At 43.1% G+C, this 25,736-nt stretch overlaps 1 protein-coding gene across 5 annotated transcripts in view; it reads right to left on the bottom strand.

The window, feature by feature from the left end:
• Window positions 1-25,736, bottom strand: part of GRAMD2B (GRAM domain containing 2B) — a 67,701-nt gene that overhangs the window by 12,626 nt on the left and 29,339 nt on the right. For 3 of the 5 annotated variants that reach the window (XM_067731600.1, XM_067731598.1, XM_067731596.1), the window contains exons 2-7: window positions 12,308-12,427; window positions 9,525-9,644; window positions 9,316-9,427; window positions 7,200-7,266; window positions 5,987-6,090; window positions 1,640-1,735 (exon numbers count right to left, since the gene is read on the bottom strand). In XM_067731600.1, coding sequence (XP_067587701.1) covers window positions 1,640-1,735; window positions 5,987-6,090; window positions 7,200-7,266; window positions 9,316-9,427; window positions 9,525-9,644; window positions 12,308-12,427 — 619 coding nt within the window. The remainder of the gene's footprint in view (window positions 1-1,639; window positions 1,736-5,986; window positions 6,091-7,199; window positions 7,267-9,315; window positions 9,428-9,524; window positions 9,645-12,307; window positions 12,428-25,736) is intronic. The other 2 variants (XM_067731599.1, XM_067731601.1) reach the window with 2 other exon arrangements.

Raw genomic sequence — 25,736 nt, 5'->3', positions numbered from 1 at the left:
ACAGCAATGTAGAGCAAAATGAAATCTCCGGTGCTCTGACATAGGTGCCCCGAACAAGCATGGATGGAAAAGACCTGGATAGTAAAGAAAGGCCAGTTGTATTCGCCAGGTCCTCTTTTAAGCCTCTCCCTCCCTTCCCCGCCCCCCTTTTAGAAGGTATTCAACAATTCCCAAGGGTCTGCTTTCTCTGCTCTGACCTAGATTTCCATTGAAAATGTCCCAGCCACTCTAAAAGGCTCATTCTTTTTCAAGCCACTTCCAGATTCTTTCTTGTACAAATATGGAGATTTTCTGGTGAATGCTTATAAATAAGTTATGGGAAAGAAGTCAGAGCTAGACAAGTAATTTGGAGACAAATAACACAAGGAAAAATGATTTTACCATAAACCACACGTAGAGAAATAAAAAAGTTCACACTTTTTCCATCTATTTGAGCCACAGCATCTTTTCACACCCCCTTTCCAAAGTTTGTGATTACCCTCTCCTGCATTCCCATGAGAGAAACCGATACACTTCCCGAGCAAATACTGTATTCCAAAGTAGTTAACATTACGGGTTCTGGCATTAGACAGACCGGGTTGCAAATTTTGGCTCTGTTACCTACCAAGTGGGTGACACTGGGCAAACTCGTAGTTTCAGTTTTCTTAACAATCCCCACCCCTTACAGTATGGTAGTGTGGAATAAACGTGTAAATATAAGGAAAGCATTTTGTGTACGCCTGGCAAGAAGTACCTGATGCTTGTTAGCCATTCGTATTAAAAAATAATAATAATCTAGAAACATATTAACATATTTCCTAGCTCATCAGAATAGCCTCTTTTAATCTTTCCTTCTTTCTCCTTCCCCCTTTAAGTTATTCAGTATGATTAGAAATGAATTGTAGCTTTTATGCTTTCATAAAAATAGTAGGTAAAATATTAAAAAAGAATTTCAAGTGAAACATGAGTAACCAAACCATTCTACTCTCTCTCTCTTGCCAAGGTGAAACACACATCGCTCTCCATGCAAATATTTCAGGTTGCCCATGTCTGGGGTAGCCCAACAGTCAATGACAGCTCCGGAACTTCTGTACTGAAGAGGGGTAGTTAAGGCAACCTGGAGGCAAAGAGGGCCTAGGAACTGGTCCTCAAGCTGAACTTGAATAGCAAGCGCAAGTTTTACGTCTTTAGGTTGGCTCTGGGGAGGCACCCAATGGAGGTTATGGGGAGGCTGGTCAACCCCACCCCAGGGACTCCTCATATTGCCCTGCCGCACCCTGTGAATAAGGTGGTGGTGATGGTGGCGTTTTAAATAATAATAAAGAAATGAAATATATCCCTGTAGCCTGACCTGACCTCATAGATGTTAGGGAAAAGGAAGTTGGGAAAGAATTTTACTTTTTTGACTTTGGTCAAGTAAGTATAATGAAGTCAGCAGGAAATTCAAAATTGGCAACTATTACATTAGAATAAATCACCTTGTCAGGGGAAACAACACTACACAAATGTCTAAAGGCTGTGATTTCAAAAATTCATCTCACAGAGTAACTCCTGATTCATGGTATTATGGTTCAGGGTCTTGGTCCTCCGCAAGAAGCCCCTAAGGCAATGAAACCCAGAGTAGGACAAAGCAGGGTGCCCGCACCTGCTGCGTACTCACCCTGTCTGTGACTGTCGCTATAATCAGGGCATTTGGCACCAGAAGGGCAGTTTTGGTTTTCTTTATCAGGGTTACCGAGAAAGCCGGAATAGAGATCTGAAACAGAATCACTGAGTTAACATGGGTTCAGGCTTCACAGAGCAGCACTCCAAATCTTCACGTTAAAGGAAAAATAAAAAAAGATAAAACCAGCAGCAAGCTCTCCAGCCTCCATGAAGAAAAGTGAATCTTAGAAGAGTGTCACCGAGGTCGTCTGGATCATCAAGTCTACAGAAGGGTTTGGTGGGAAACCTGGGACATGCGAATAGAATGCAAAATGTAGGCTCTTAAGAAGTTACATGCTTGTGGTCATCTACTTTGAGCTCATCTCTACACACCCTCCTCTTTTCTGTCCTTAGGGAAAAAGGCTGAAAAGCACTGGTATATAGTAGGCCCATTTTTGAACAGGGAGTCTGGGGCCTGAATTCTCAGTTCTATTACTATCCACATGACTTATTCAACCTTGTAAGGTATCCTTTCTTGGCCTTGGTTTCCTGACTTATAAAATAGAGACAGTCTTACCTATTTCCCAGGATTTTCTGTGGATTAAATGAGATAATAGATGGAAAATGCCTAGCACTCAATAAAAATGTCATTCATTTCCTCATCTGTCTCATAAAAAAGAGGATGGGTGAAATACAATCACCCTTAAGTTCTTTTCTCTCTCAAACAATAAAGAATAACAACAATGACAATTACAGCAGCTACCATTATCAATACCTATTTACCAGATGATAATTTCATTTAAATATGACAGTCCTATAATGTAGACATTCTAAGAGATAAGGATGTTTGTTTAGAGAGGTATATAACTTTCTCAAGGTCATAAATAAGTTACAAAGATAGAATTTGAACCAATCTGATCCAAAATAGGGGTTCTTTTTCATACAAGGTACTGCAAGAATGTACCAGATGCTGCGAAGAATAGTAGATGTTCCTGATATTTTTATGTTACAGCCCTTCAGCCAGGTTTGATCTCAGAGGAAAATGGATCACATCACTTTGATCCCTGAAAAGAGAGTCACCCCCACTCCTGGTAAAAAGAAAAGGGCCTGAATCCCTCCACAGGTGCACACACTCACATGAACATACATTTTGTAAAAATGCTTCACATATTCTGAAAGAGATCAACAAGGTCAGTGGGAAGAGGAGGGGTTTATGTTAGTACTGCCAGCTTGAAGGACCAAAACTAAGCTTTCAATTTTCTTACATTTTAATTTAGAACGTTTGCGTTCATATTAGGTTTATGAGATGGAGTTGTTCTACTGCCCCTCCAGGTTCCTGATGGGAAGACTATGAAGAATGAGGGGCTACAACACAGCAAAAATAAATAAATTAAAAAAAAAAAAAAAAGAATGAGGGGCTAATCTAAATTAAACACTAAAGAAAAAAAACTATTTTGCCAAAGAACTCTACCCACGAAACTTTTTAAGTTGGGGAGATAATTCAGAAGTGATAAATTGGGATTACTTTGGGGAAAAGAATGTAAGCTCTTCCAAGACAGATGATGATATAAAAATGAGCCTAATTTCGTTTCTCAGCAGCAACACACACACACAGTGATAAGGGGCTATAAATTTGGATTTTTGCAGAATGTAAGGCATGGAACACCCTTAAGAAGGAGTTTCTCTCAATTGCTTCATGAGTATAAGTGACAACTAGATAACATTTGAGAAATAAAGCATGAATCACTTCTCTGTTTGAGCCTAGATGCAATGTGATACATGCCTTTAATTTTACTAGCATCTAAAAATACAAACAGGGCTTCCCTGGTGGCGCAGTGGTTGGGAGTCCGCCTGCTGACGCAAGGGACACGGGTTCGTGCCCCGGTCCGGGAAGATCCCACATGCCGTGGAGCGGCTGGGCCCATGAGCCATGGCTGCTGAGCCTGCACGTCCGGAGCCTGTGCCCCACAACGGGAGAGGCCACAGCAGTGGGAGGCCCGCGTACCGCAAAAAAAATAATAAAATAAAAAAATAAAAATACAAACAGGCTGAGTAAAAGGTTCTGATTAAAGTTACACTTTAGGGTGCTTAGAAAATTCCCCTTCCTAGAGCAGATTGCTTGCTTGTTTTTAGTTCACATTGGATCATGTTGGACCAAGATCTGTTGGCAGTGAGCAAATTCTGCCTCAGAGCTGAAGCCCACATCTCCTTGACACCATCCTCAGTGGGTAAGGAATGTGCAAGTCACTATCATGGTTCTTATCTTCCCACCCCCTCTTGTCTCTTAGATTAGAGACAGCACATGCAAAAGCAATCCCACATGTCCTTGTCTTTAAAAAACCAGGTCACTCCTTTTAGCTTTTTTTGGTCAGTTCTTTCTTAGGTAGAGATAGGATTTTGAAACCATTGCTAGAATCATATTAGCTTGAAATCACTTACTGGCTTTGTGAATTCCCCATCCTTTAACAAAGGCTAATTTTTTTAAAAAATTATTTATTTTATTTATTTTTTGGCTGTGTTGGGTCTTCGTTGCTGCGTGTGGGCTTTCTGTAGTTGCGGTGAGTGTGGGCTACTCTTCGTTGCGGTGCGCGGGCTTCTCATTGTCGTGGCTTCTCTTGTTGCAGAGCATGGGCTGTAGGCATGCGGGCTTCAGTAGTTGCAGCACACGGGCTCAGTAGATGTGGCTTGCGGGCTCTAGAGCTCAGGCTCAGTAGTTGTGGCGCACGGGCTTAGTTGCTCCACGGCATGTGGGATCTTCCTGGTCCAGGGCTCGAACCCATGTCCCCTGCATTGGCAGGCGGATTCTTAACCACTGCGCCACCAGGGAAGCCCAAGGCTAATTCTTTGTTCACTACTGTTTTCAACCCCTGCTGCTTTGGTCAGAGGTGTTGGCTCTCTCTATTCCTGAGAATTGTCTTTATCCCATGGAATTGGAGATCAGTAATACCCAGTTCCCTTCCCCACTTCATGAACAACTGCTTATAATCCAGAAATCTAGAAATATGGTGCAATACTATTCAATATTGCTTTGCATTATACTGATTCAAATAATACTGTGAATCTAAACTATGTTTATCTAAACATAACTCTGTACAATAAAAATTACATGTTTGATGTTAGTCTGCTGACTCAAAACCAAAATAAAGAATTTCCATTATATTTGTTAAGTGGTCTTTATTTATAAGACTGCCAGTGGCTTTAGGGAGAATATTTAAATAAAATATATCTACCAGTCAAAACAAAAGGAGTTTTTAATCAGCAACTTCAAGAGTATAAAAGCTGCTTATTCATAATCACGAATCAGAATGATTAAAATCTTACTGAGGGCTTCCCTGGTGGCGCAGTGGTTGAGAGTCCGCCTGCCGATGCAGGGGACACGGGTTCATGCCTCGGTCCGGGAAGATCCCACATGCCGCGGAGCGGCTGGGCCCGCGAGCCATGGCCGCTGAGCATGCGCGTCCGGAGCCTGTGCTCCGTGACGGGGGAGGCCGCAACAGTGAGAGGCCCGCGTACCGCAAACAAACAAACAAAAACTCACTGAGGTCACGCAAACCCCAGGTGTTTCTCTGCCACTTTGTTCTGGTGGCCTGACTGAACTGTGTGATGTGACATCACAGCTCAAAGGGAAAGAATGTCAGTGGGGTGGACTTAGTTTTTCCCTTCTCATGCCAAAGTCCCAAGGGCCTCGTTTTAGAAGGTGGTGCCCTGGGAAAACTGCCAACTTCTTCAGGCTATCCTCCTTAAAGGCTCAGGTATCGTGGGCCTCTGCTCCCCCAAATCTGTGTTTAGTGAGAAGGAAAAGATGTCCGTGTTCACCGAGGACTGAGGGTATGTGACTCCCCCAGACCAGGCCTAAAATGCTCCAAATCCTGCTCATTTTGTGCTGGTGACAGAGTGAGCTCTAGTAAGTATCTTATTTGTAGGCCTGTTTGCCTAGATATCTCTGATGGTAACTGTGAATATGGTGTAAAATTCAGATTTCTTCAAAGAATTGTTTTGGGTTTAATGTATGTCTTTGAAACAAATTATGACACATTCTCCATATGAAAAACTTTAAGAGTGTACTGGTGACATCTTGGTAAAAAGGATTTAAGGTAGGATTGTGGGAGATATATATATATATATATATATATATATATACATAAGGAAATGAATGAGAGAGTGCTGTTTAGGGAAAAAGGGAAGTTTGGGTTATCTAGAGGCATTTAGAACCTGTAGTATTTGGAACTATAGTAAAGGAAACTTGGTCTAAAGGAATAATAATGACACAAATACTTATAGACTTGCTACATTTAAAACAATTAATAGTCACAATATATAAGGAAATGCAGGATTAGCTTTCTTTCTGAAAAATTATACCAACCTTAGTGTCTTTTCCAAAGACCTTGGAATGAAAACAAATCCAGTTTTCTGATACAAAGAGCTTCCCCTGGTATAATATTTCTTTCTGTAGAGCACAGGTAAAACCTGGGAAAATATATACAGGTATAACATCATTTAGAATTTCCATTTAAAATGAAAATTGTGTATATATGTTGGTGACTCAGAGATGCACAGAGATAACACACTCACATGCTCAAAAGATCTCTCACCTCTTTTTCAGTCATCTTTAGTGGAATAAAGCTATGGAGATGAGAGTTTGTTTTTTAATTCCAAGTCTTACAAACTTCAGTATAAACGTCAAAATGGAAAGGCAAGGGGCTTCCCTGGTGGCGCAGTGGTTGAGAGTCCGCCTGCCAATGCAGGGGACACGGGTTCGTGCCCCGGTCCAGGAAGATGCCACATGCCACGGAGCGGCTGGGGCCGTGAGCCATGGCCGCTGAGCCTGCGCATCCGGAGCCTGTGCTCCGCAACGGGAGAGGCCACAACAGTGAGAGGCCCGCGTACCAGGGAAAAAAAAAACTCCTCTCTTTGGGAAGGTGTGGGGAAGGTGTGTCATCCTTGTGCTAATGTTGGCACTGCTGCCCTTTCTACCCTGGTATGGTCACTAATGACTCCTTTTGAAATAGATGGTCTCACTGTGGGGAGAACACATGACCCACACCTTCCTGTTTGGAGATGGTGGGAGGAAGCCAGCATGCTGCCTAAGCATTTGTGTACTGAGGGAAGCTGGAATGGAACCCTGGGCCCCAGATGCGTTCAGCGGAGTGGAGCAGGTGCTGAACATTGTGCTGGGCCAGGTGTTTAGGTGTGACCACTGAGCCCTGCACAGCACAGGGGTTGACATGTCTGTCCACCTACGTCTGTGTTGTCTTCTTCTAGTGGCCTCTCTTGCTCTGGTCTTATTATCTTAAATCTCAGCACGATCCAATCACAACACATTTCAGCAGTGAGTATGCAAGGCGAGGACATTCTGGAATCCCCTTGGATGGTTCCATATCATATCACGTGGAGGAGGTCCCTTTCCCATTCTACTCCCTTATCTTTCAAGGTGCTGGGTGAAAGCTGAGTGAGGTCGGTGTTATTGTTACATCATGACTTTCAGAAACCTATTCCCCTTGGTGATTCAGTCCCCAGACTCTTTCTTCCCCCAAACCAATTAGCATCTTTTCAAAGTCAACCAAGTCAGAACTTACTTTGCCTCAGGGGTTCCTCAGTGGGGACATCCAGAAACAGCTTGTGGAAGTGCATGTTTGCCTTGTCCTACAAGGACGACAAAACACAGGCATCACCGCTCTTGTTCTTCTCAAACATCACGAATTTTAACTTCAATCTAAATTATGTAACAAATCTCCCCACCCTGAACAGAGAATCTTAGGAGTTCATTCTCCCTGATCTCATAGTCCCCAACCCAACCCTTCAGTGAAAAACGTGGAAGGCAGGGCACAAAGGTTTCATTTTCCAACAAGATCAGTGACTTGCTGACTGGACATATATATATCTATAATCGTGAAGTAGCTGGTGGTCAGCCTTCTGCAGAAGTGGCTGGACAAGGATGTCCCTAATAAGAAATGAGATAAAATCTCACCAGGTAGTGGATCCCAGGGCACTAAAGGTCCCAGCGAGTACTCTCAGAAGAGGGTAGCGGTTAAAAGCCCTGTATCAGATTACCCTGAGTTTAAGTTTTAGCTGCACCTCTTCTGTGGCACGTGATCCTGGCCTAGTTACTTAACCTCTCTGGGCCAGTTTTCTCTTCTGTGCCAGTAGCTGCCTCAGAGGGATGCCGTAAGGCTTAAATGGGGTAATACGTCTCCGGTTTGTCACTGTGACTGTTACTGTTGTGAAGGTGTTCCCTTAACCAGTGTCAGGGGGAGGTGACAAGTAGGATTTCACACAAAAGACTTAACTCTCCAGGGCGGTAGAAGGCCCAAGAGTCTGAAATGCTGCAAATCACTTCATTTTCATCTGTTTCCACTTGTGACAACAATGTATAGACGGCAATTTACAGTTTGTAAAATGCTTTCACAAAACACCACCCCCAGCCCCACAGTAACCTGGGAACTGATGTCAGTTCAGGACCCTGTGCCTCAGGGATTATGAGCGACTTAACTGGCTCCACACAGCTACTAAGAGGTAGAGCTGGGTCCTCCATCCACAGGACCACTTTTCTTCAAAAGCATCCTAGCAGGCAGAGTCTTATGAGCGGAACAGAGAGATACCACACGTTGGCCCTTGATGATGCATTATCCAAACTAGGAGTAGTCTCAGTGGCAGAAATGGCCCTACTATTGCCATAAAGAAGAGCTTCAGACAGGTCATGCGTATGGCAGATGGTCCCCTCAAGTCAACTCGTTGATAGATGAACACCTCACATAAAGTAGGTTAGCTCATGCTCCTTCCTTGGAGTACATCCTGCATCCAGAAAGTTTCCTTGATTAAAGCTAGGTGTTCTATCAGGGCTTTGCCGAGATCTTCTTTTTAATGGCTACAGTGAGCACTGGTTGCATGCTTGATTTAAAAATATCCTGGGCCATGGAGTCTTCAAAAATGTGAAATTAATAAAAATAAAATTTAAAAAAACGTAGGGACTGATCTAAATTAAAGGTGACATGACAAATAAATGGAATGCATGGTTCAACTGGATTCTAGAGAGGGGGAGCAAAAAGTCTTTATAAAGGACATTCACTACTGGGACAATTGTGGAAATCGAAAATGGATTTTATATTAGTAATATTTTTGTACATTTACTATTTAGTTAAATTTCTTGGGTGAGCCAACAGTTTCTTGTTCTAGTTCTTAGGAGATACATATTCAAGTATTTTAGGAGTGAAGTGTCAAAAAGCCCCAAACTGTTGGCCCCAGTAAGTATGTCATACTCTATGACACAGAACTGGGCTTTGTTACCCATCTGGGTGTATTTTGAAGCAGACCCCAAATTGCTTCCAAAAAAGAATCATGACCCTGTTCCCAGGTTTTCCTCCTCTGTGTGCAGTTGGGAAGCCTTCTATTCACACAGGTGCCTTATCACACTCTTTAATTGTAGTGCAAGGATGTCACACCTCTCCTGGTCTCCGCTAATTATTAGACAAGCACATGACTCTCAGTACTCACTGCCCCTCTGCATGTGCCGCATGGTCAGCTGTGAAATATAATGTTGATGAAAGCTCCCCCGAGGGAACTGCAGCTGGTCCTTTCTTCCTGATTCTCTAAAATCTGTGCCTACCTTAGTCCTGACCCTTGCGTTCCCTCTTCCCATTGGCTTCAATGCTTCTGTCACCCTCTGAGACAATACACATTTCATTCCCAAATTACCTGGCTGGAAGATGAGGCCTTTTTCCTTTCAATCTTAGAGTCATTCTTGCTTTCTGTTTTACAGTCATTCTTCTCACTTGCTAAAGAGGCACCATCAAAACTGGATTTCGACCTGAGGAAAGAAAATCCAAGAAGTCCGTAAGATGAATTTTTTACGCTACCATTAACTGTATACAGTGTAATACGTCTTGATTATTATACCAGCTCACAAGAAAGCCTGACATTGATTTTTCTCTTCTAGACATCGATAATCCCTCAGGACTCTAAGGACACGGTGTGGGAGACGGGGTGATTCCAGCAGGCGGGATCCCAAACTGAAGAAACCGTACCTTTTGGAAGGGAGAAGTATCGATTGAGCTGTGAAAGTAATTATATCATCTCAAAAGTATTTTAAGCAGTATAAGGAGGAGTACTGGAGGCTGATTATTGAAACTGCAGCTATAGTTCAATCCAGAATTCTGTGAATACTTAACAAGTGTCAATTGAGAGAGGCGTCATGTTAAATGCCTCGGGGCGCACAAGACAGTCCTTACCCTTAAGGAACCTGTGCGCATATCAAGCATCTTTTTAAAAAGGCAGTACATGATGTAGCATCAAAACAATACATATCATAGGCGTTAGGAGGTGGTATAGAGACAGTTAAGTCCAACAGGAGGTAAGAGAAGAGACCAGCAGGTCAGTGAGGGTTTAACACACTGGGCCTAACAGGATGAGCAGGAATTGGGTATGGGGAAAAGAGAGACAGAACATCCCAGAGTGGGAAAATAGAAGTAAAATCAGGACAAAAAAAAGAACGTGTTTGGAAGTCCTTCCTTTGTTCTCATAAGGGCAGAGGTCAGAGCTCCCGGATTTCTTTCCAAGGTGATTCTAGTCCTGGCTCTTCCTTTGAGTAGAACTTGCATCTTTAACCGTACAGCGAAACCCAGCCATTTCAAAGTGGAATGCATGCATGATTTTTAGAGGTATACACATGGGAAAATTTTGTGATACAATTATGTAGATTTTTTTCTGTTTATTGGGGGGAAAAAATGGCACATGAAATTCATGATTCCATGATAGGATTCTCTAGAATGAGGCTCAGTTAAAATAATGTTTGGTTCAAAGTGAATTTAAGAAGACTCTTAAGCAATTTGGGTGGCATATGGGTGTGACAGAGGGACAGAAATGAAGTTAGAGAGAGACTTTGGACTCTGGCTTTCTCAGCTGTGAAGAGACTGACTACGTGATGTCCCAGGCCTCTGCTGCCCGCAACAGTTTTGAGTCCACAGTGCTCAAACCAGAGGCAAAATATCTCTCATCAATTCAAGGCACGGAGATTTGGATTCAGTCACTGGCCACTGAACCAATTCACAGATATAAATTTCTTTAGAATTCCAGGAATTACTTTTTTAAAAAAACTATGAGTAGACATTTGTACTCTACTTGAAAATAAAATTGTTTTTACAAATGTCAAATTACCTATTATTTATACTAGCCACTAATTTGAATTTATCACCTCTACTGATTCAAATTAATGTATGTTAATGGTACTGTCAAGGCAATGATCAGACCTTCTGAAGAACAATGGACTGTAAGCAAACGTGACAAAAGGGCAGCTGTACCCTTGATGATTTCAAGAGACACAAGTAGAAGGGCTTGTCTGCACAGCATCGGCTCTGAGGTAGGGGTGGGAGGCATGCTTATTTACATGCGTTATTTCTTTGTATCTTTTCAACTGTGTTAGTCTCACTTCATACAGATGACTATGAGCAGGACCTGAAACCTAGTGCAAAACATTTTTATTCAAAAATTCAGAATTGGGGCTTCCCTGGTGGTGCAGTGGTTGAGAGTCCGCCTGCCGATGCAGGGGACAGGGGTTCGTGCCCCGGTCTGGGAAGATCCCACATGCCGCGGAGCGGCTGGGCCCGTGAGCCATGGCCGCTGGGCCTGTGCATCCAGAGCCTGTGCTCCGCAACGGGAGAGACCACAACAGTGAGAGGCCCGCGTACCGCAAAAAAAAAAAAAAAAAAAAAAGATGCATCAAAACAGTCATGCAGAAAAGATGGAGACAGAATTGGGAGTGATAGTCAGAATAGAAAAATCTGGGGGCAGAGTGAAGACTTATGCTTGGTCCTGAGTGAGGTATAGATTTGCAGAGAAGCCGTGGGCCGGGTAGCCAGGAAGGAAGGGAAAAGCAGGAGTTATTTAACCATCCTTTAGCAGAGGACAAAAGACGTAGAAGGTAGGAGTTCTGACAGTTCTAATATGGGGAGGAGAGCTATTACTCCTCCACTTGGTGTGGATAAATGGCCACAGTTACCTGTAATTGATCACTGGCTTAACCATTCTCTTTTAAGGGAACAAAAGCAACTTGAAGTTCCTCCTTCTTCCTTCCAAGTGAAAGCAAGCACATAATTGGTGCCCCTGAGAGTGACGGGGACCAGAGCTCCACATCTCAAACCGCCTGTCCCCTCACAGCCCCACGACCAAACTGAGCCCGGCTTCCAGCACCGGCTCCAGGAAATGGGCAGCCCAGGGAGATGTGCACACCCCACCCGGGGATCCCAGGCAGGGTTTCCCTCCGCTCTTTTCCGTGGCTGCCAGGAAAGTGAGACAGCAGGTGTGCACACCCACAGGCCGAGCAGACAATCCAACCTGGGTGGCCTCAGCAGCAACCCTGGCAGCCTTTCCAGGTGCTTCTAACTCCATGCCAGAGAGGGGCCCACCCCGGCTTTATCATTTAGCAAAATCAGTGCTTTCAGAAAGGGGCAGAAATTCTGCAGAAGGCTGCAGTGGGAAGGAGAAGAGAGGCTGGCGGGAAGAGCTGAGAAAGGAAGGCAGGTGCCAGTGCCTGGATATCAAGGAAAAACACCCCACTTCTTTCTCAGGGGTGTCATCTGCTTGTAGGAGATCTTCACTGTTAACCATCACCATAAAACTAGAAACACCAGCTCCTCCCAGCAACCCCTCCTCCCCGAAAGGCCAGAAGAACAGAGTCAAGGTGAGGACTCACCGCAGGGAAATGATTCTCTTCGGGTCTGCGGACTCGGTCTCGCTGGACAGAGCAGGGGACAGGGCTGCTGGCGACCTGCAGACCTTCTTTTTCTCCTCCACACCATTCTCAGCCTCTGAGCTGGAGAAAACACTTCACCTTAGATATCCAGAGTGGGGAGGAGGGAAAAACGATGACATGACCTCGCTTTCTGGAGAGTGGAATGATCTTCAATGCCCGGGACTGGCTGAAGTCAACAAGGACAGCAGTGCCCTTTCCATCCCTCCATCCTACCCCCTCAGCTGGTGCCCCAGGGGGTGGAGCTCTGGGTCATGCCTGCTTCAGATACACGTGCAGGTTTATGTGCAGGTAAATGTCCAACTTTGCAGGGACTTTCCGGCTCCCAGGTATGCGGCCTGTGCCCTGCGCTGCCTGGCTCTGCCCAGCCCAGCATGGAGGTGGAAGATCACCCAGAAGCTGGGAGGGCCCCTGACCTGTGCACGAGCTCACGTGCGGCCTCCTGCCAGCTGTGAGCCTTTCTGCTGGGCGCTCCCACCCCGTCTGTTTGCACTTACGTCACTTATCATCTTTTGTTGTAGCTATATAGGTCCTGGTTTGGGTGCTTGCTAATTTCACCAAGCGCTTCTCTCAGCAATTACACTCTCTAATCCGCACCACCACCCAGGCTAGGTGGGAATTATTACTCCCATTTCACAGACTAGGAATTTGAGGCTCTCACATAGTGAATTTCTTGCCCGAGTTTGCAGAACTAGTACCTGTCTGAGTTGGGATTCAAACTCAGGTCTGCCCATCCGAGAGGCCTCTGTGTACATGCCCATTCTCATATTTTCTTTCTTCGCATCCATCCACCCCCCAGCCACGCATCTATCCTCCGAGCCCTCTTACTAGCTCTTCAGTGTGGGAGCCCCAGGCTGGGGAGAAGAATCTCATTGATTTTTATACTGACCACGAGGTCTAGGATAGTGCGGGTATATAATCGCACTCAGTAGGCTTTTGGAAAACTAGGTCTGACCTTGGTGAAAAAGGGAGTAGAGGAGACAGTAAGTCAGAGGGTGAGCACGCTGAACCATTAACAGATGGAGGACGGCCAGTGCAGTGGACACAGGTGAGCTCCCTCAGTCTCGGGATCAGGGGAAACCATTTCAACATGGAAGGAGAGGAAGGAATGTGGCCAGGGAGAACACAAGGTGGTAGCATGGATCAGACCTTCTTTGGTGTCAGCCTGCACAGCAGAGGACTCACAAAACATACTTCTAGACCATGAGAACTCCACGGTGGCTGAGTGTAAAGGAAGACAGCATTGCTGTGACAGTTTAGCTAATTTTAATCCTAACTTACCACCCATTTAGTATCTTCACCTGCAAAAAACCTCGCAGGCAGGAAATGCTATTGGTTACTTGAACCTCTGTGGTTGCTTGCTTACCACTTTTCACAGCGCATGGAAATTCCAGCCCACATTGGGAGTCCTACTGTCGTGTCAAAATCAAAACCAGGTATGTCTGACAAGGTATCCAAGTCATAATCCCTACGAGTGGTTGATACTCTCATTCTGCATTTCTCCTTTTCTAGGTAGGTTAACATCTGAGGACATAGGCCCAACCTTCTATTTCTTCAGTTCTTTTCAAAGTACTTAAAGCACTTATGTACATTAAAAGGACTCAGTACATAACTGAATTGCATTATGTGATAAAAGGTACATGGAAAGCCTTGAAACATTAAAATGAAAACATTGCTTTGGTTTAAAATAGAAGATTTATTTTATTTATTTATTTATTTATTTATTTATTTATATTTTTTTGTGGTACGCGGGCCTCTCACTGTTGTGGCCTCTCCCGTTGTGGAGCACAGGCTCTGGACGCGCAGGCTCAGTGACCATGGCTCACGGGCCCAGCTGCTCTGCGGCATGTGGGATCTTCCCAGACCGGGCACGAACCCGTGTCCCCTGCATCGGCAGGCAGACTCTCAACCAATGTGCCACCAGGGAAGCCCTAGAAGATTTATTTTAATATCAAATTTATGGACTCCGAGAATTTAATTTAATTTATGGACTCCAAGAATTATAGAACTGTTTAAAAAAAAAAAAGAATTATAGAACTGTTAAGGGCCCTTTGAGCACATCCCTGCCTTTTCCCTCTATCCCCCAAGACACACACATTACTCCTATTCTTCAAAAGCATAAGAAATCCACTCAAGTGAACTTATTTACAAAACAGAAACAGACTCACAGACATAGAAAATAAACTTACAGTTACCAAAGGGGATGGCAGTGGGGGCAGAGGGGTGGGTGGTGGAGATAAATTAGGAGTTTGGGATTAACAGATTCACACTACTATACATAAAATAAACAACACGCACCTACTGTACAGCACAGGAAACTATGTTCGGTATCTTGTAATAACCCATAATGGAAAAGAATCTGAAAAAGTACACATATATGTGTGTGTATATATATAGATATATCTCTGAATCACTTTGCTGTACACCTGAATCTAACACAACACTGTAAATTAACTATACTTCAAGAAAAAAAAATGTTATAAAAAAAAGTAAATCAGAAAATCTCTTTAAAAAGTTTCCATAGGAGCCTTCATAGAAATGGGATACGGTGAGGACTGAGCTAATAATGGGAGTGTGCTTAGCTTTAACATGGATTGATTAGATTTAACAGTGTAGAGTGGCACAACCTTGTAAAAGTGATACTACAATTTGCATTTATTTCTAATGGGCCTCTGGCTAGACTTTGGGGTTGGCTGGGATCAGAGCCAGTTTGTTCTTAAGTTGAATTCATTCTGATGCTTGACAATCCTCCACCGCCTTGTCCATTGGAGCCCTACTTCTAAAGGTCAGTATACTGTCTACTTGACACCCAACTAACACCTAACACCTACCTAACACCATACACAAAAATAAACTCGGGGATTCCCTGGTGGCGCAGTGGTTGAGAGTCCGCCTGCCGAAGCAGGGGACACGGGTTCGTGCCCTGGTCCGGGAGGATCCCACATGCCGCGGAGTGACTGGGCCCGTGAGCCATGGCCGCTGAGCCTGCGTGTCCGGAGCCTGTGCTCCGCAACGGGAGAGGCCACAGCAGTGAGAGGGCCGCTTACCACAAAAAACAAAAACAAAAACAACTCAAAATGGATTAAAGACCTAAATCGAAGACCAGACACTATAAAACTCTTAGAGGAAAACATAGGAAAAACAGTCTTTGACATAAACCACAGCAAGATCTTTTTTTACCCCCCTCCTAGAGTAATGAAAATAAAAGCAAACAAATGGGACCTAATTAAACTTAAAAGCTTTTGCACAGCAAAGGAAACCATACAAAAGACAAAAAGACAACCCTCAGAATGGGAGAAAAAAATTGCAAAGGAAGCAACAAAGGATTAGTCTCCAAAATACACAAACAGCTCATGGAGCTCAGTATCAAAAAAACAAACAACCCAATCAAAAAATGGGCAGAAGACCTAAATAGACATCTCTCCAAGGAGGACATACAGATGGCCAAGGGGCACATGAAAGGATGCTCAACATCACTAATTATTAGAGGAATGCATATCAAAACTATAGTGAGTTATCACCTCACACCAGTCAGAATGGCCATCATCAAAAATCTACAAACAACAAATGCTGGAGAGGGTGTGGAGAAAAGGGAACCGTCTTACACTATTGGTGGGAATGTAAACTGATACAGCCACTATGGAGAACAGTATGGAGGTTCCTTAAAAAACTAAAAATACAACTACCATATGACACAGCAATGCCCCTACTGGGGATATACCCTGAGAAAACCATAACTCAGAAGGTCACATGTACCCCAATGTTCACTGCAGCACTATTTACAATAGCCAAGACATGGAAATAACCTAAATGTCCACAGACAGATGAATGGATAGAGAAGATGTGGCACATACATACAATGGAATATTAGCCATAAAAAGGAACGAAATTGGGTCATTTGTAGAGATGTGGATGGACCTAGAGTCTGTCATACAGAGTGAACTAAGCCAGAAAGAGAAAAACAAATACCGTATATTAACATGTATATGTGGAATCTAGAAAAATGGTACAGATGAACCTATTTGCAGGGCAGGAATAGAGATGCAGATGTAGAGAATGGACATGTGGACACAGGGTGGGAAGGTGAGGGTGGGCCGAATTGGGAGATTAGGATTGACATATATACACTACCATGCATAAAATAGATAGCTAGTGGGAACATGCTATAAAGCACAGGAAGCTCAGCTCGGTGCTCTGTGATGACCTGGATGGGTGGGACGCGGTGTGTGGGGGAGGGGGCAAGAGGGAGGGGATATAGGTATGCATGTGGTTGATTCACTTCATTGTACAGCAGAAACTAACACAACATTGTAAAGCAATTATACTCCAATTAAAAAAAGAAAAAAGAAGCTCTAAAGGAAAAAACAGGCATGCTTTTACATAAGTTACTGTCCTTGGTAGATTAAGAAGGTTAAAGGAAAATGGATATAACTTTTCTTGAATAAATTTGGCTTATTAGATTTTGATATTAAAAAAAAAAGAGTAGGCTCTAAGGGAAGACTGTCAATATTCTGAGTGGCAAGAAAAGCCACAGTCATTTTGTCTTTGCACCTTAGACGTCAAAATCTTCCTGTGGAACACAGCCACATCTAGATAAATATGAGCTTTTTCTTCTAGTAAAATTATTTCCAATGTCTATCAAAATAATTTCTTCTACAGAATGTTTCTGACCCATAGTAGCCTGTAAAGCATGTATTTGGAATAATATTTGGAAAAGTAAATAGGTTTTTCAAAACAAAAAAAAAGTTTCCACAAACCAGTCAAGTAAATTGAAAACAATAAACCAAAAAAAAAAAAAAGAAAGAAAAAGAAATCCACTCAAATGAACTTATTTACAAAACAGAAACAGACTCACAGACAGAAAATAAACTTATGGTTACCAAAGGGGATAGCAGTGGGAGCAGAGGGGTGGGTGGTGGAGATAAATTAGGAGTTTGGGATTAACAGATTCACACTACTATATATAATAAACAACACGGACCTACTGTATAGCACAGGGAACTATATTCAATATCTTATAACAACCTATAACAGAAAAGAATCTGAAAACGTACGTATATATATATATATCTGAATCACTTTGCTGTACACCTGAAACTAATACAACATTGTAAATTATACTTCAAGGGAAAAAAATGGTTAAAAAAAAGTAAATCAGAAAATCTCTTCAACAAGTTTCCACAAACTAGTCAAGTAAATTGAAATACAATAAACCACAAAAAAAAAGAAAAAGAAATCCACTCGAGTCCCTCTTTAAGTAGGGAGATGAAGTGCGTGTGTAACTTCAATAATCCACCTCAGCATTCATTCAAATATTTACGCAATTCTATGCTATGCAGGGTCAGATTCAGACTTAGAGGCAGCACGGTAGCTGTCCTGCACAGCACCCTTGAAGACTCAGAAAGAGCCATGCCCGGCCAGAAGCACTCATAAAAAGGTGCTGTCTGGATGTAGCCCTACTGACACAGGACTTGGCAGAGAAATGGTGCCTCTTGCTCTGGGCAGGAAGAGCCCAGCACCAAGGAGCAGAGGAAGCGAAGTGGCTGGATTTCAGCCCCTCCTTGCCCCGCCCTTCCTGGCCAGGCACTTGTGTGCAGTGCTGGGCACTCAGCCCTCACCAAGTGGGTGGTCCTGATGCAGCGCCCCTAGCTTAGCACTGACAAGATTACAGAGCCTGCCTCTAGGTCAACCCACCCACACAAAGTCTTTCAATGACAGAGCATTCAGGTATGTGCAGATTAAAATGACTTTTTTTTTTAAACATCTTTATTGGAGTATAACTGCTTTACAATGGTGTGTTAGTTTCTGCCTTATAACAAAGTGAATCAGTTATACACATACATGTCCCCATACCTCTTTCCTCTTGCGTCTCCCTCCCTCCCACCCTCCCTATCCCACCCTTCTAGGTGGTCGCAAAGCACCAAGCTGATCTCCCTGTGCTATGCGGCTGCTTCCCACTAGCTATCTATTTTACGTTTGGTAGTGTGTATATGTCCATGCCACTCTCTCACTTTGTCACAGCTTACCCTTCTCCCTCCCCATATCCTCAAGTCCCTTCTCTAGTAGGTCTGTGTCTTTATTCCCGTCTTACCCCTAGGTTCTTCATGACACTTTTTTTTCCCTTAGATTCCATATATATGTGTTAGCATACGGTATTTGTCTTTCTCTTTCTGACTTACTTCACTCTGTATGACAGACTCTAGGTCCATCCACCTCACTACAAATAACTCAATTTCATTTCTTTTTATGGTTGAGTAATATTCCATTGTACATATGTGCCACATCTTCTTTATCCATTCATCCGATGATGTACAGAGTCTCCACCTTTCTCTTCCCTAGACTGGCTCCTGGTCTCTAGCACTGGTTCTGCCCTGGAAAGCCCTCCCCAGCGGGCACAAGCTCCACAGAGCCTCCCATCCCATCACCTCAGCTCTGCTGCTGCTGGCTCTATAACTCACTAGACCCCTCATCAATTAATGATCCAACTACGAGAAGCAGGGAACTTCTGTTTTTATCCACAGCACTCAGCTCAGCATTTTGCTCAGTGTGGTCATTTATTAGTGTTGACTGATGTGGGATTAATTCTACGGCATCCAAAACAGAAGTGAAATTCATCAATGGGCCGATTCAACTTTAGGTTTTTGTTTACTCAAAGATGCTACGGAACTCAAGCAAGTTAATTACCAACACAGGCGAGATGATTCCTGGAGCACCCCTATCACAGAGGTCTTGTTGGCAGCAAACTGAAACTGCTAGGATCCGAAGAGCAGAGGCTCACCTGTGTTTGAGTGAGGAGGGCATAGGAGAAGGAACAGACCACTTTTGCAAGGCCTCTCAGTAACTTTAAAGTTACTGGCAGTGAAGCTGAACTCTCATTGACGAGGGAGATGAAATAACAGATCTCACTTAAGTCATGAAAATAAATCAGCTTGGGGGCTTCCCTGGTGGCGCAGTGGTTAAGAATCCGCCTGCCAATGTAGGGGACACGGGTTCGAGCCTTGGTCTGGGAAGATCCCACATGCCACGGAGCAACTAAGCCCATGAGCCACAACTACTGAGCCTGCGCTCTAGAACCCGTGAACCACAACTACTGAGCCCGTGAGCCACAACTACTGAGCCCACACGCCTAGAGCCCGTGCTCTACAACAAGAGAAGCCAACGCAATGAGAAGTCCGTGCACTGCAACGAAGAGTAACCCCGCTCGCCGCAGCTAGAGACAGCCCGCTCACAGCAACGAAGACCCAACGCAGCCAAAAATAAGTAAGTAAAATAAATAAATTTATTTAAAAAAATGAGTGACAGTTTTAAGCAAGCATAGAAGCAGCAGAAGGTGCTGGGAACACGGGATCCACCTTCACTTGGCTTTGGCAGGTTATTTCTTCTCCTATCTCCAACCCAATATAAGCACCAGTTATGGGCCCTGAAAGCTTCTAAGTAGGAATTTCAGAGCAGTGAGATAGACACACTTATACCAACCAAGCCTGACTTTACCAACTAGGCAACAGCATTTTTATTACCAGCTAGGAAGTGCTGGTTTCAACAAGACACTGCCACACACTGTTGCACCACAATCTATAAATAAAAAACAGGTTGGACGATCCCTATCAACAGTCCAATATTCCTCACTTCCTAGACGTGATTAGTCTGATGATGACTTGATTCAGATTTCACAATTTTTCAGAATTAGAATTCTTACATGGGGTCAACTATCATTCCTCCTGAAAAGAGTCTGAGTTAGAGTAAACTCAACACTCCTCTGTTCTGTCATATCCATCTCCCAGGCCCTTTGCCTCTCCTGTTGAAGATGTGTTGTACTCAGGCATCATCACGTGTAAGTGATAATTAGGTTCTATCTCAGGTGAGTGAATAAGCTGTATTTCAGGTAAATGCAAACAAGTGCCTCACTGTGGTTCAGTCCAGGAAGCTGTGCTCCTTCCTAGTTACAGTGATAAACCTGTGCTTGTCTACTTTCAAGTTAAATTAGTCTAAGCTTAGGCATAAAATAGGTCACTAAACTCCTTTATGGTAGTACCAGTGAGATAGTTTTACACCCACTATCATTTAAAAAACTCCCTGATTATCATTACTCAAAACCACAGTCTTGACCAACAAAGGTTAAGAAGTGACTTGAAGATAGGATATGTTTCACCAGAGGATCCCCCGAAGATAAAATCCTGGAAATGGGATGGAAACCCTGTACTGAAAACTAGGCTGCACCTGGACTCGCCAAGATCTGTAGCCTGAAAGACTCTTGTTTTTGGTGTGCTGCCCACTTGGTGGCTCTCCGGCTGGCAGGCAAGGGTGGCAATACTTGGGAAGCTGAGAGATGGGCTATAGGGACAGAGGAGGACTCTGGGGGCTGCTGCACAGCAGCCACAGTAGAAACAGAGACAACACAGTTACCAAAAGCAGGAAGCAGAATGGGGTGCAGAAGGTGCAGGAACTGGTGATAGAGACCAGGACCTCTCCAAGACCCCTAAGCCTCTCCAACTGCAAAGTCAGCTCAGTCTCCCAGCTAGATTTTTCTAAATCAGGAAGAACAGTCTTTCATTTACAATTCTGATATAAGGATATCTTTGGAAATTTTACATTGTATTTATTGATCTACATATTTATTTCTGAATAGGTACTAGAAGCACAACAACACAATTCAAAAGTTACAAACGGAAAAACAAATCTCCCTTCTACCCACCCCTGTTTTATGCTGGCCCTGTTTCTCTCCAGAGGCACCTACTGTTCCCAGCTCCTGTGTGTACTTCCAGGGAGTCTGAATGCATATGAGTGTACTTTTAAGCACAAGTGATAGCATGTTATTCTAGACACCCCCCGCCCCCTTTTTTGAAACTAACTTGGTGTTCTTTCCCTATTAGTACCATAGAGCTTCCTCGTTCTTTTTAATGACTGCATAGAGTTCCACTGTAATGGCTTACAAAATTTAACCAGTTCCTTATTGATGGGCATTTAGGTGATTTCAGGCTTATCACTAATACAGACAACACTGCAAAGAATGTCCTTATGTGACATATGTCCTTATGTTTTATTATGTGTGAATATATCCCTAGGATAACTTCCTGGAAATGGAACTGCTGTGTTAAAATGTACACAAATTAAAGAAAAATTTATAGTTATTGCCAAATTGCCTTTAGTAAAAGGTTTTGTGACCCACACCCATAATATGTAGCAGTGTTTACACATTCTTACTAAAGTGTTACACTTAAAAAACAATTCAGGGACTCCCCTCGTGGTCCAGTGGTAAAGAATCCACCTTCCAATGCAGGGGACGTGGATTCGATCCCTGGTTGGGGAACTAAGATCCCACATCCTGTGGGGCAACTAAGCCAGCGCGCCACAACTACTGAGCTCGTGCACCTCAACTAGAGAGCCCACGCACTCTGGAGCCTGTGCGCCACAACTAGAAAGAGAAAACCCGCACGCCACAACTAGAGAGAAGCCCACGTGCTGCAACTAGAGAGAAACGCGAGCAGACGGCGAGCCGTAATGAAAAAGATCCTGTGTGCGGCGACTAAGTCCTGATGCAGCAAAAAATAAGTAAATAAATAAAAGGAAAAAATAAATGAAATAAATATTCTTAAAAAACCCAAAAAACAATTCAGAGTGCTTAGCAGAGTACCTAGCACATAGAATAACAATTTTACCAATGATTAGTGTTAAACTTTTTGATCTCTACATATCTAAGAGGTAAAAAAAAAAAAAAAAGTCCCATTATAGTTTTGATTTACATCTCTCTTCTGATGAGTAAGGTTGAGTGTATTTTCTTATATTTAAGAGTGTTTTTTATTTCCTGTTTTGTAAATTAGCTGTTCGTATGTACATTTTGCCAATTTTTCTAACGCGTTGCTGATTGAAACATTCAGGGAAAACAATTCTTATAACTGCATCACCAATTCTTGGCAATATCCTAGAATTGACTTTTTAAATAAATAAACATTTAGAAAAGTTAAATGGATATTAGGGCCCAGCATAACGTTAAAATAAAAATGTTAATGACAAATTAAGTGTCTCTTGATAGGCTTACTGGCAGATTTTTTAAAAAAGGAATACCGAAAACACAGTATTCTTTGGTTTTGTCAAAACCTGTGATGAAAACCCAACAGGCTTCCCAGTCCAGGAAGAAGAACAGGAGCACAGATGTTTGCCTCTCCTTTCCGAGGCCTGTTAAGATGAGGATTTATAAAAGAAGTAGTAATCCTGCTTACAATTATGGTGGGAAACCATCAGCAGAAGAGTAATTTCCCCAAATTTCTGAAAAATGGAAAGTAGAAAGTAAATATTAACTCATGCAGCAAAGCAGAGGAAGCTGTATTTCAGAATTTGGGTATAAGTGGAAGATAAGAGAATACTGATCTGTTTGACAGAGTCCAATAAGGTGCTATAGGAGGACGATGTAAGAAGTTGCCGAAAACATTAGACTAAATTAAAGGTGTATGTGTGAGAAATTTCTGCCCACCACTCACCTTGCCCACACCCCCATCCTCAAGACACAAATGGCAGACAGTCAGCTACTTAGCTTGTGAGGAGAACATATCAGAAGGGTTGTCAATTAAAAAACTGAATAACTTAGCTGCAGAAAATCAGGGTGCCTAAGAAGGGGGCTGGAACTCCAGAGTAAATCCCTTCTCTTCCTTCCATTTTGAATAAAGTGGTCCCAAGCTAAGTACCAACTCCCTATTCATATTCTTCCAAAACTACTCTAATCCCTTATTTTTTCCCTCTAGTCCCTCATTCTTAAATATGAAATGACAGCAAAGGATTGCCAGACCCTTGAAGAAAATCTGAAGTCTTAAAGACCAAGATAAACTAACAAGAAAGTAAAACCCTTAGAAAATTGACTTCAGAAAACAGAAAAAACAAACAAGCAAACAAGAAAAACAAAACCCCCAAACCTTCTAATTAATATCTTCAGAAAGAAGATAGAACTCCTAAAACAGATCACAATATTATGGAAAAGGAAACCTTCCTTGACTCCTCAGTTCTCTCAGAGTCCGAATCCCTAATAGCCTACAAGGCACTTCATGACCTGCCCTGTCTGCCCCACCTCATCTCCCTGACCCCCTTTTCTCACTCCACGCTCCCACAAGAAAATCTGTGCACTGGCTATTCCCTCTGCCTGGAACGCTGTTGCCCCCATAAAGCCATGTGGCTCTCTCCCTCTTTTCCTTCGAGTCTTTACTCAAATATTACCTTCTCAACGAGACCTATTTATTTAATCAAAGGGCTGGAAAATAGCATCAAGATACAGAAATTCAAAAGAGAGAAAAAGTAAGAGGGAAACACAAGACGTGTTTAAGCCAGGCACTTTTTTTTTTTTAACATCTTTATTGGAGTATAATTGCTTTACAATGGTGTGTTAGTTTCTGCTGTGTAACAAAGTGATTCAGTTATACATATGTTCCCATATCTCTTCCCTCTTGCGTCTCCCTCCCTCCCACCTTCCCTATCCCACCCCTCTAGGTGGTCACAAATCACCGTAAGCCAGGCACTTTTATATCAAATGAGTAGGAATTCTAAACAGGAAAAAAAGGAGAAGTTATTATTAAAGAAAAAACAGGAGTGGTAAAAAGGTGAAAGAAGGGCAGAGGTTACTAATTTCTTATTCTCAAAAGTTGGGAGTCAAATTAATTTAACAAGAGATTTAGGTCAACGTGTTATTTAAAGAGGCAAATGTATGCAAATAGGAAGGAGAAAGAGTGATATGCCTATTTAAAATAGGGAGGAGGAAGAGAGGGAAGCAGGGCGTTAGTATAAGTGAGTTGACTCGTATGTTCCATTAAAACAGGAAGTTGAGACAGAAAGTTTAGAATATGTAAGCAAGAAAGAGCAGGATGAATACATTTTTATAGATAATGAAGTACCACTACCACTAAAACCAGGCATAGTTAAAACCAATGGGGGGGGGGGCAGATGAAAAACCTGGCATTTTTTTTCTGGAGTAAGGCAGCAGAAAGAAGCAAATTAAATTGTTGTGAAGTTTGATTCCTAATGAGAAAGCGCTGCTTTGAGACTTCATTTGGTTGGCAGTAGGAATTAATTGAAGATTTTTAGACAGAAGGAATGAAATGATGAGGATGAGATATTATTCAGTGTCCACCTCTTCCTGTACCTACATCACTGAGAGGCCTGATGAGATATGTGCTCCTGGAGGGTTACGCTCGCATCAGTGTATAAGAATGGGGATGTGCTGGGATGGAGAGTAGAGACAGAAAATGCAGAGGCAGATGTGGGGAGGAGTTTGAAGGCAAGAAGCAGACACGGCACTGGAGAGAGAATCCAGAGATAACACCAGGATGGGTAGGAAAGCAAGCACTGGAGAGCAACATTCAAGATAACCCAAAGGTTATCTGGGGAATGGAGATTAGCACCACCGTGCATAGTTACAGGGAACACAAGAGGAAAGTTGTGTTTGGTGGGAGGGACTTTGCAAATCTAGTTTGAGATATAATAGACACATATTGTTAGCAGGTAAAAAACTGTATTTGAAAACCAGAAGAGCCCAAAGAACAACAAAAAGATACTGTCCTTGCAGAGGAAGGGCTCTGCCAGTTGGAAACGATTTCTGTTGAGTCCCAAGCACATTGCAATAGCAGAGAGCGGTGCCTAAATCTCAGCTGCAATACCAGGGCTGGAGGAATGGCTTAGCACAGCCATCAGTGGCCCCAACATGCCCCTTTAACCTGGTCCCATGAACAATCATGGGATTCATTTCTACCTTCTTTATATCTACTCCCAATTCTGTTTTCCTAAATCATTGCTTTTCCTTCAAAGCCTAAGGCAACTCACGTAACTCCGAAGAGTATTCAAATATCAGGATTCTGATTCTGAAGGGACAGAAACCCAACTCAAACTGGTTTATGTTTTTTGTTTTTTTTTAATAAAAACCACCCACAAGGGCTTCTGTCACTACTTTAAGATGAAGTCAACAGCAGAGAACAGCTGCAGCTGCAGACGTGTCCCCTCAACGTCGGGAACATTCAGCAGTGGTCTCCAGGGTCTCCCTCTCCAAGTCTTCTGGGACAATCAATGCCCCCATTCATCCTCTTAAGACACTGCCTCCATTATGTCATGCCCCTGCTCCAGAACCAACAATGGCTTTCTATTGAGCATCACAGTGAGGTATCTGGTTATGAGTCAAGACCCTCCAGAGTTTTGCAGTCTCCCTCTACTTTCTAAAAAGAGTTCTCCATTCCAGCCATGTTGATCTTCTCACCATAGCCTCACTTACATCGTGTTTCATCCTCCCTCTGTGCGTGGCTCTTGGCTCCTCTAGCCTGGACTATCCTCTCTGTGCCGCCTTTTTAATTTATTTATTATTTATTCATTCATTTATTTTTGGCTGTGTTGGGTCTTCGTTTCT

Source organism: Pseudorca crassidens, chromosome 3 (assembly GCF_039906515.1).
Source record: "Pseudorca crassidens isolate mPseCra1 chromosome 3, mPseCra1.hap1, whole genome shotgun sequence".
Taxonomy (NCBI): domain Eukaryota; kingdom Metazoa; phylum Chordata; class Mammalia; order Artiodactyla; family Delphinidae; genus Pseudorca; species Pseudorca crassidens.
This window is presented reverse-complemented; position numbering and strand designations above follow the sequence as displayed.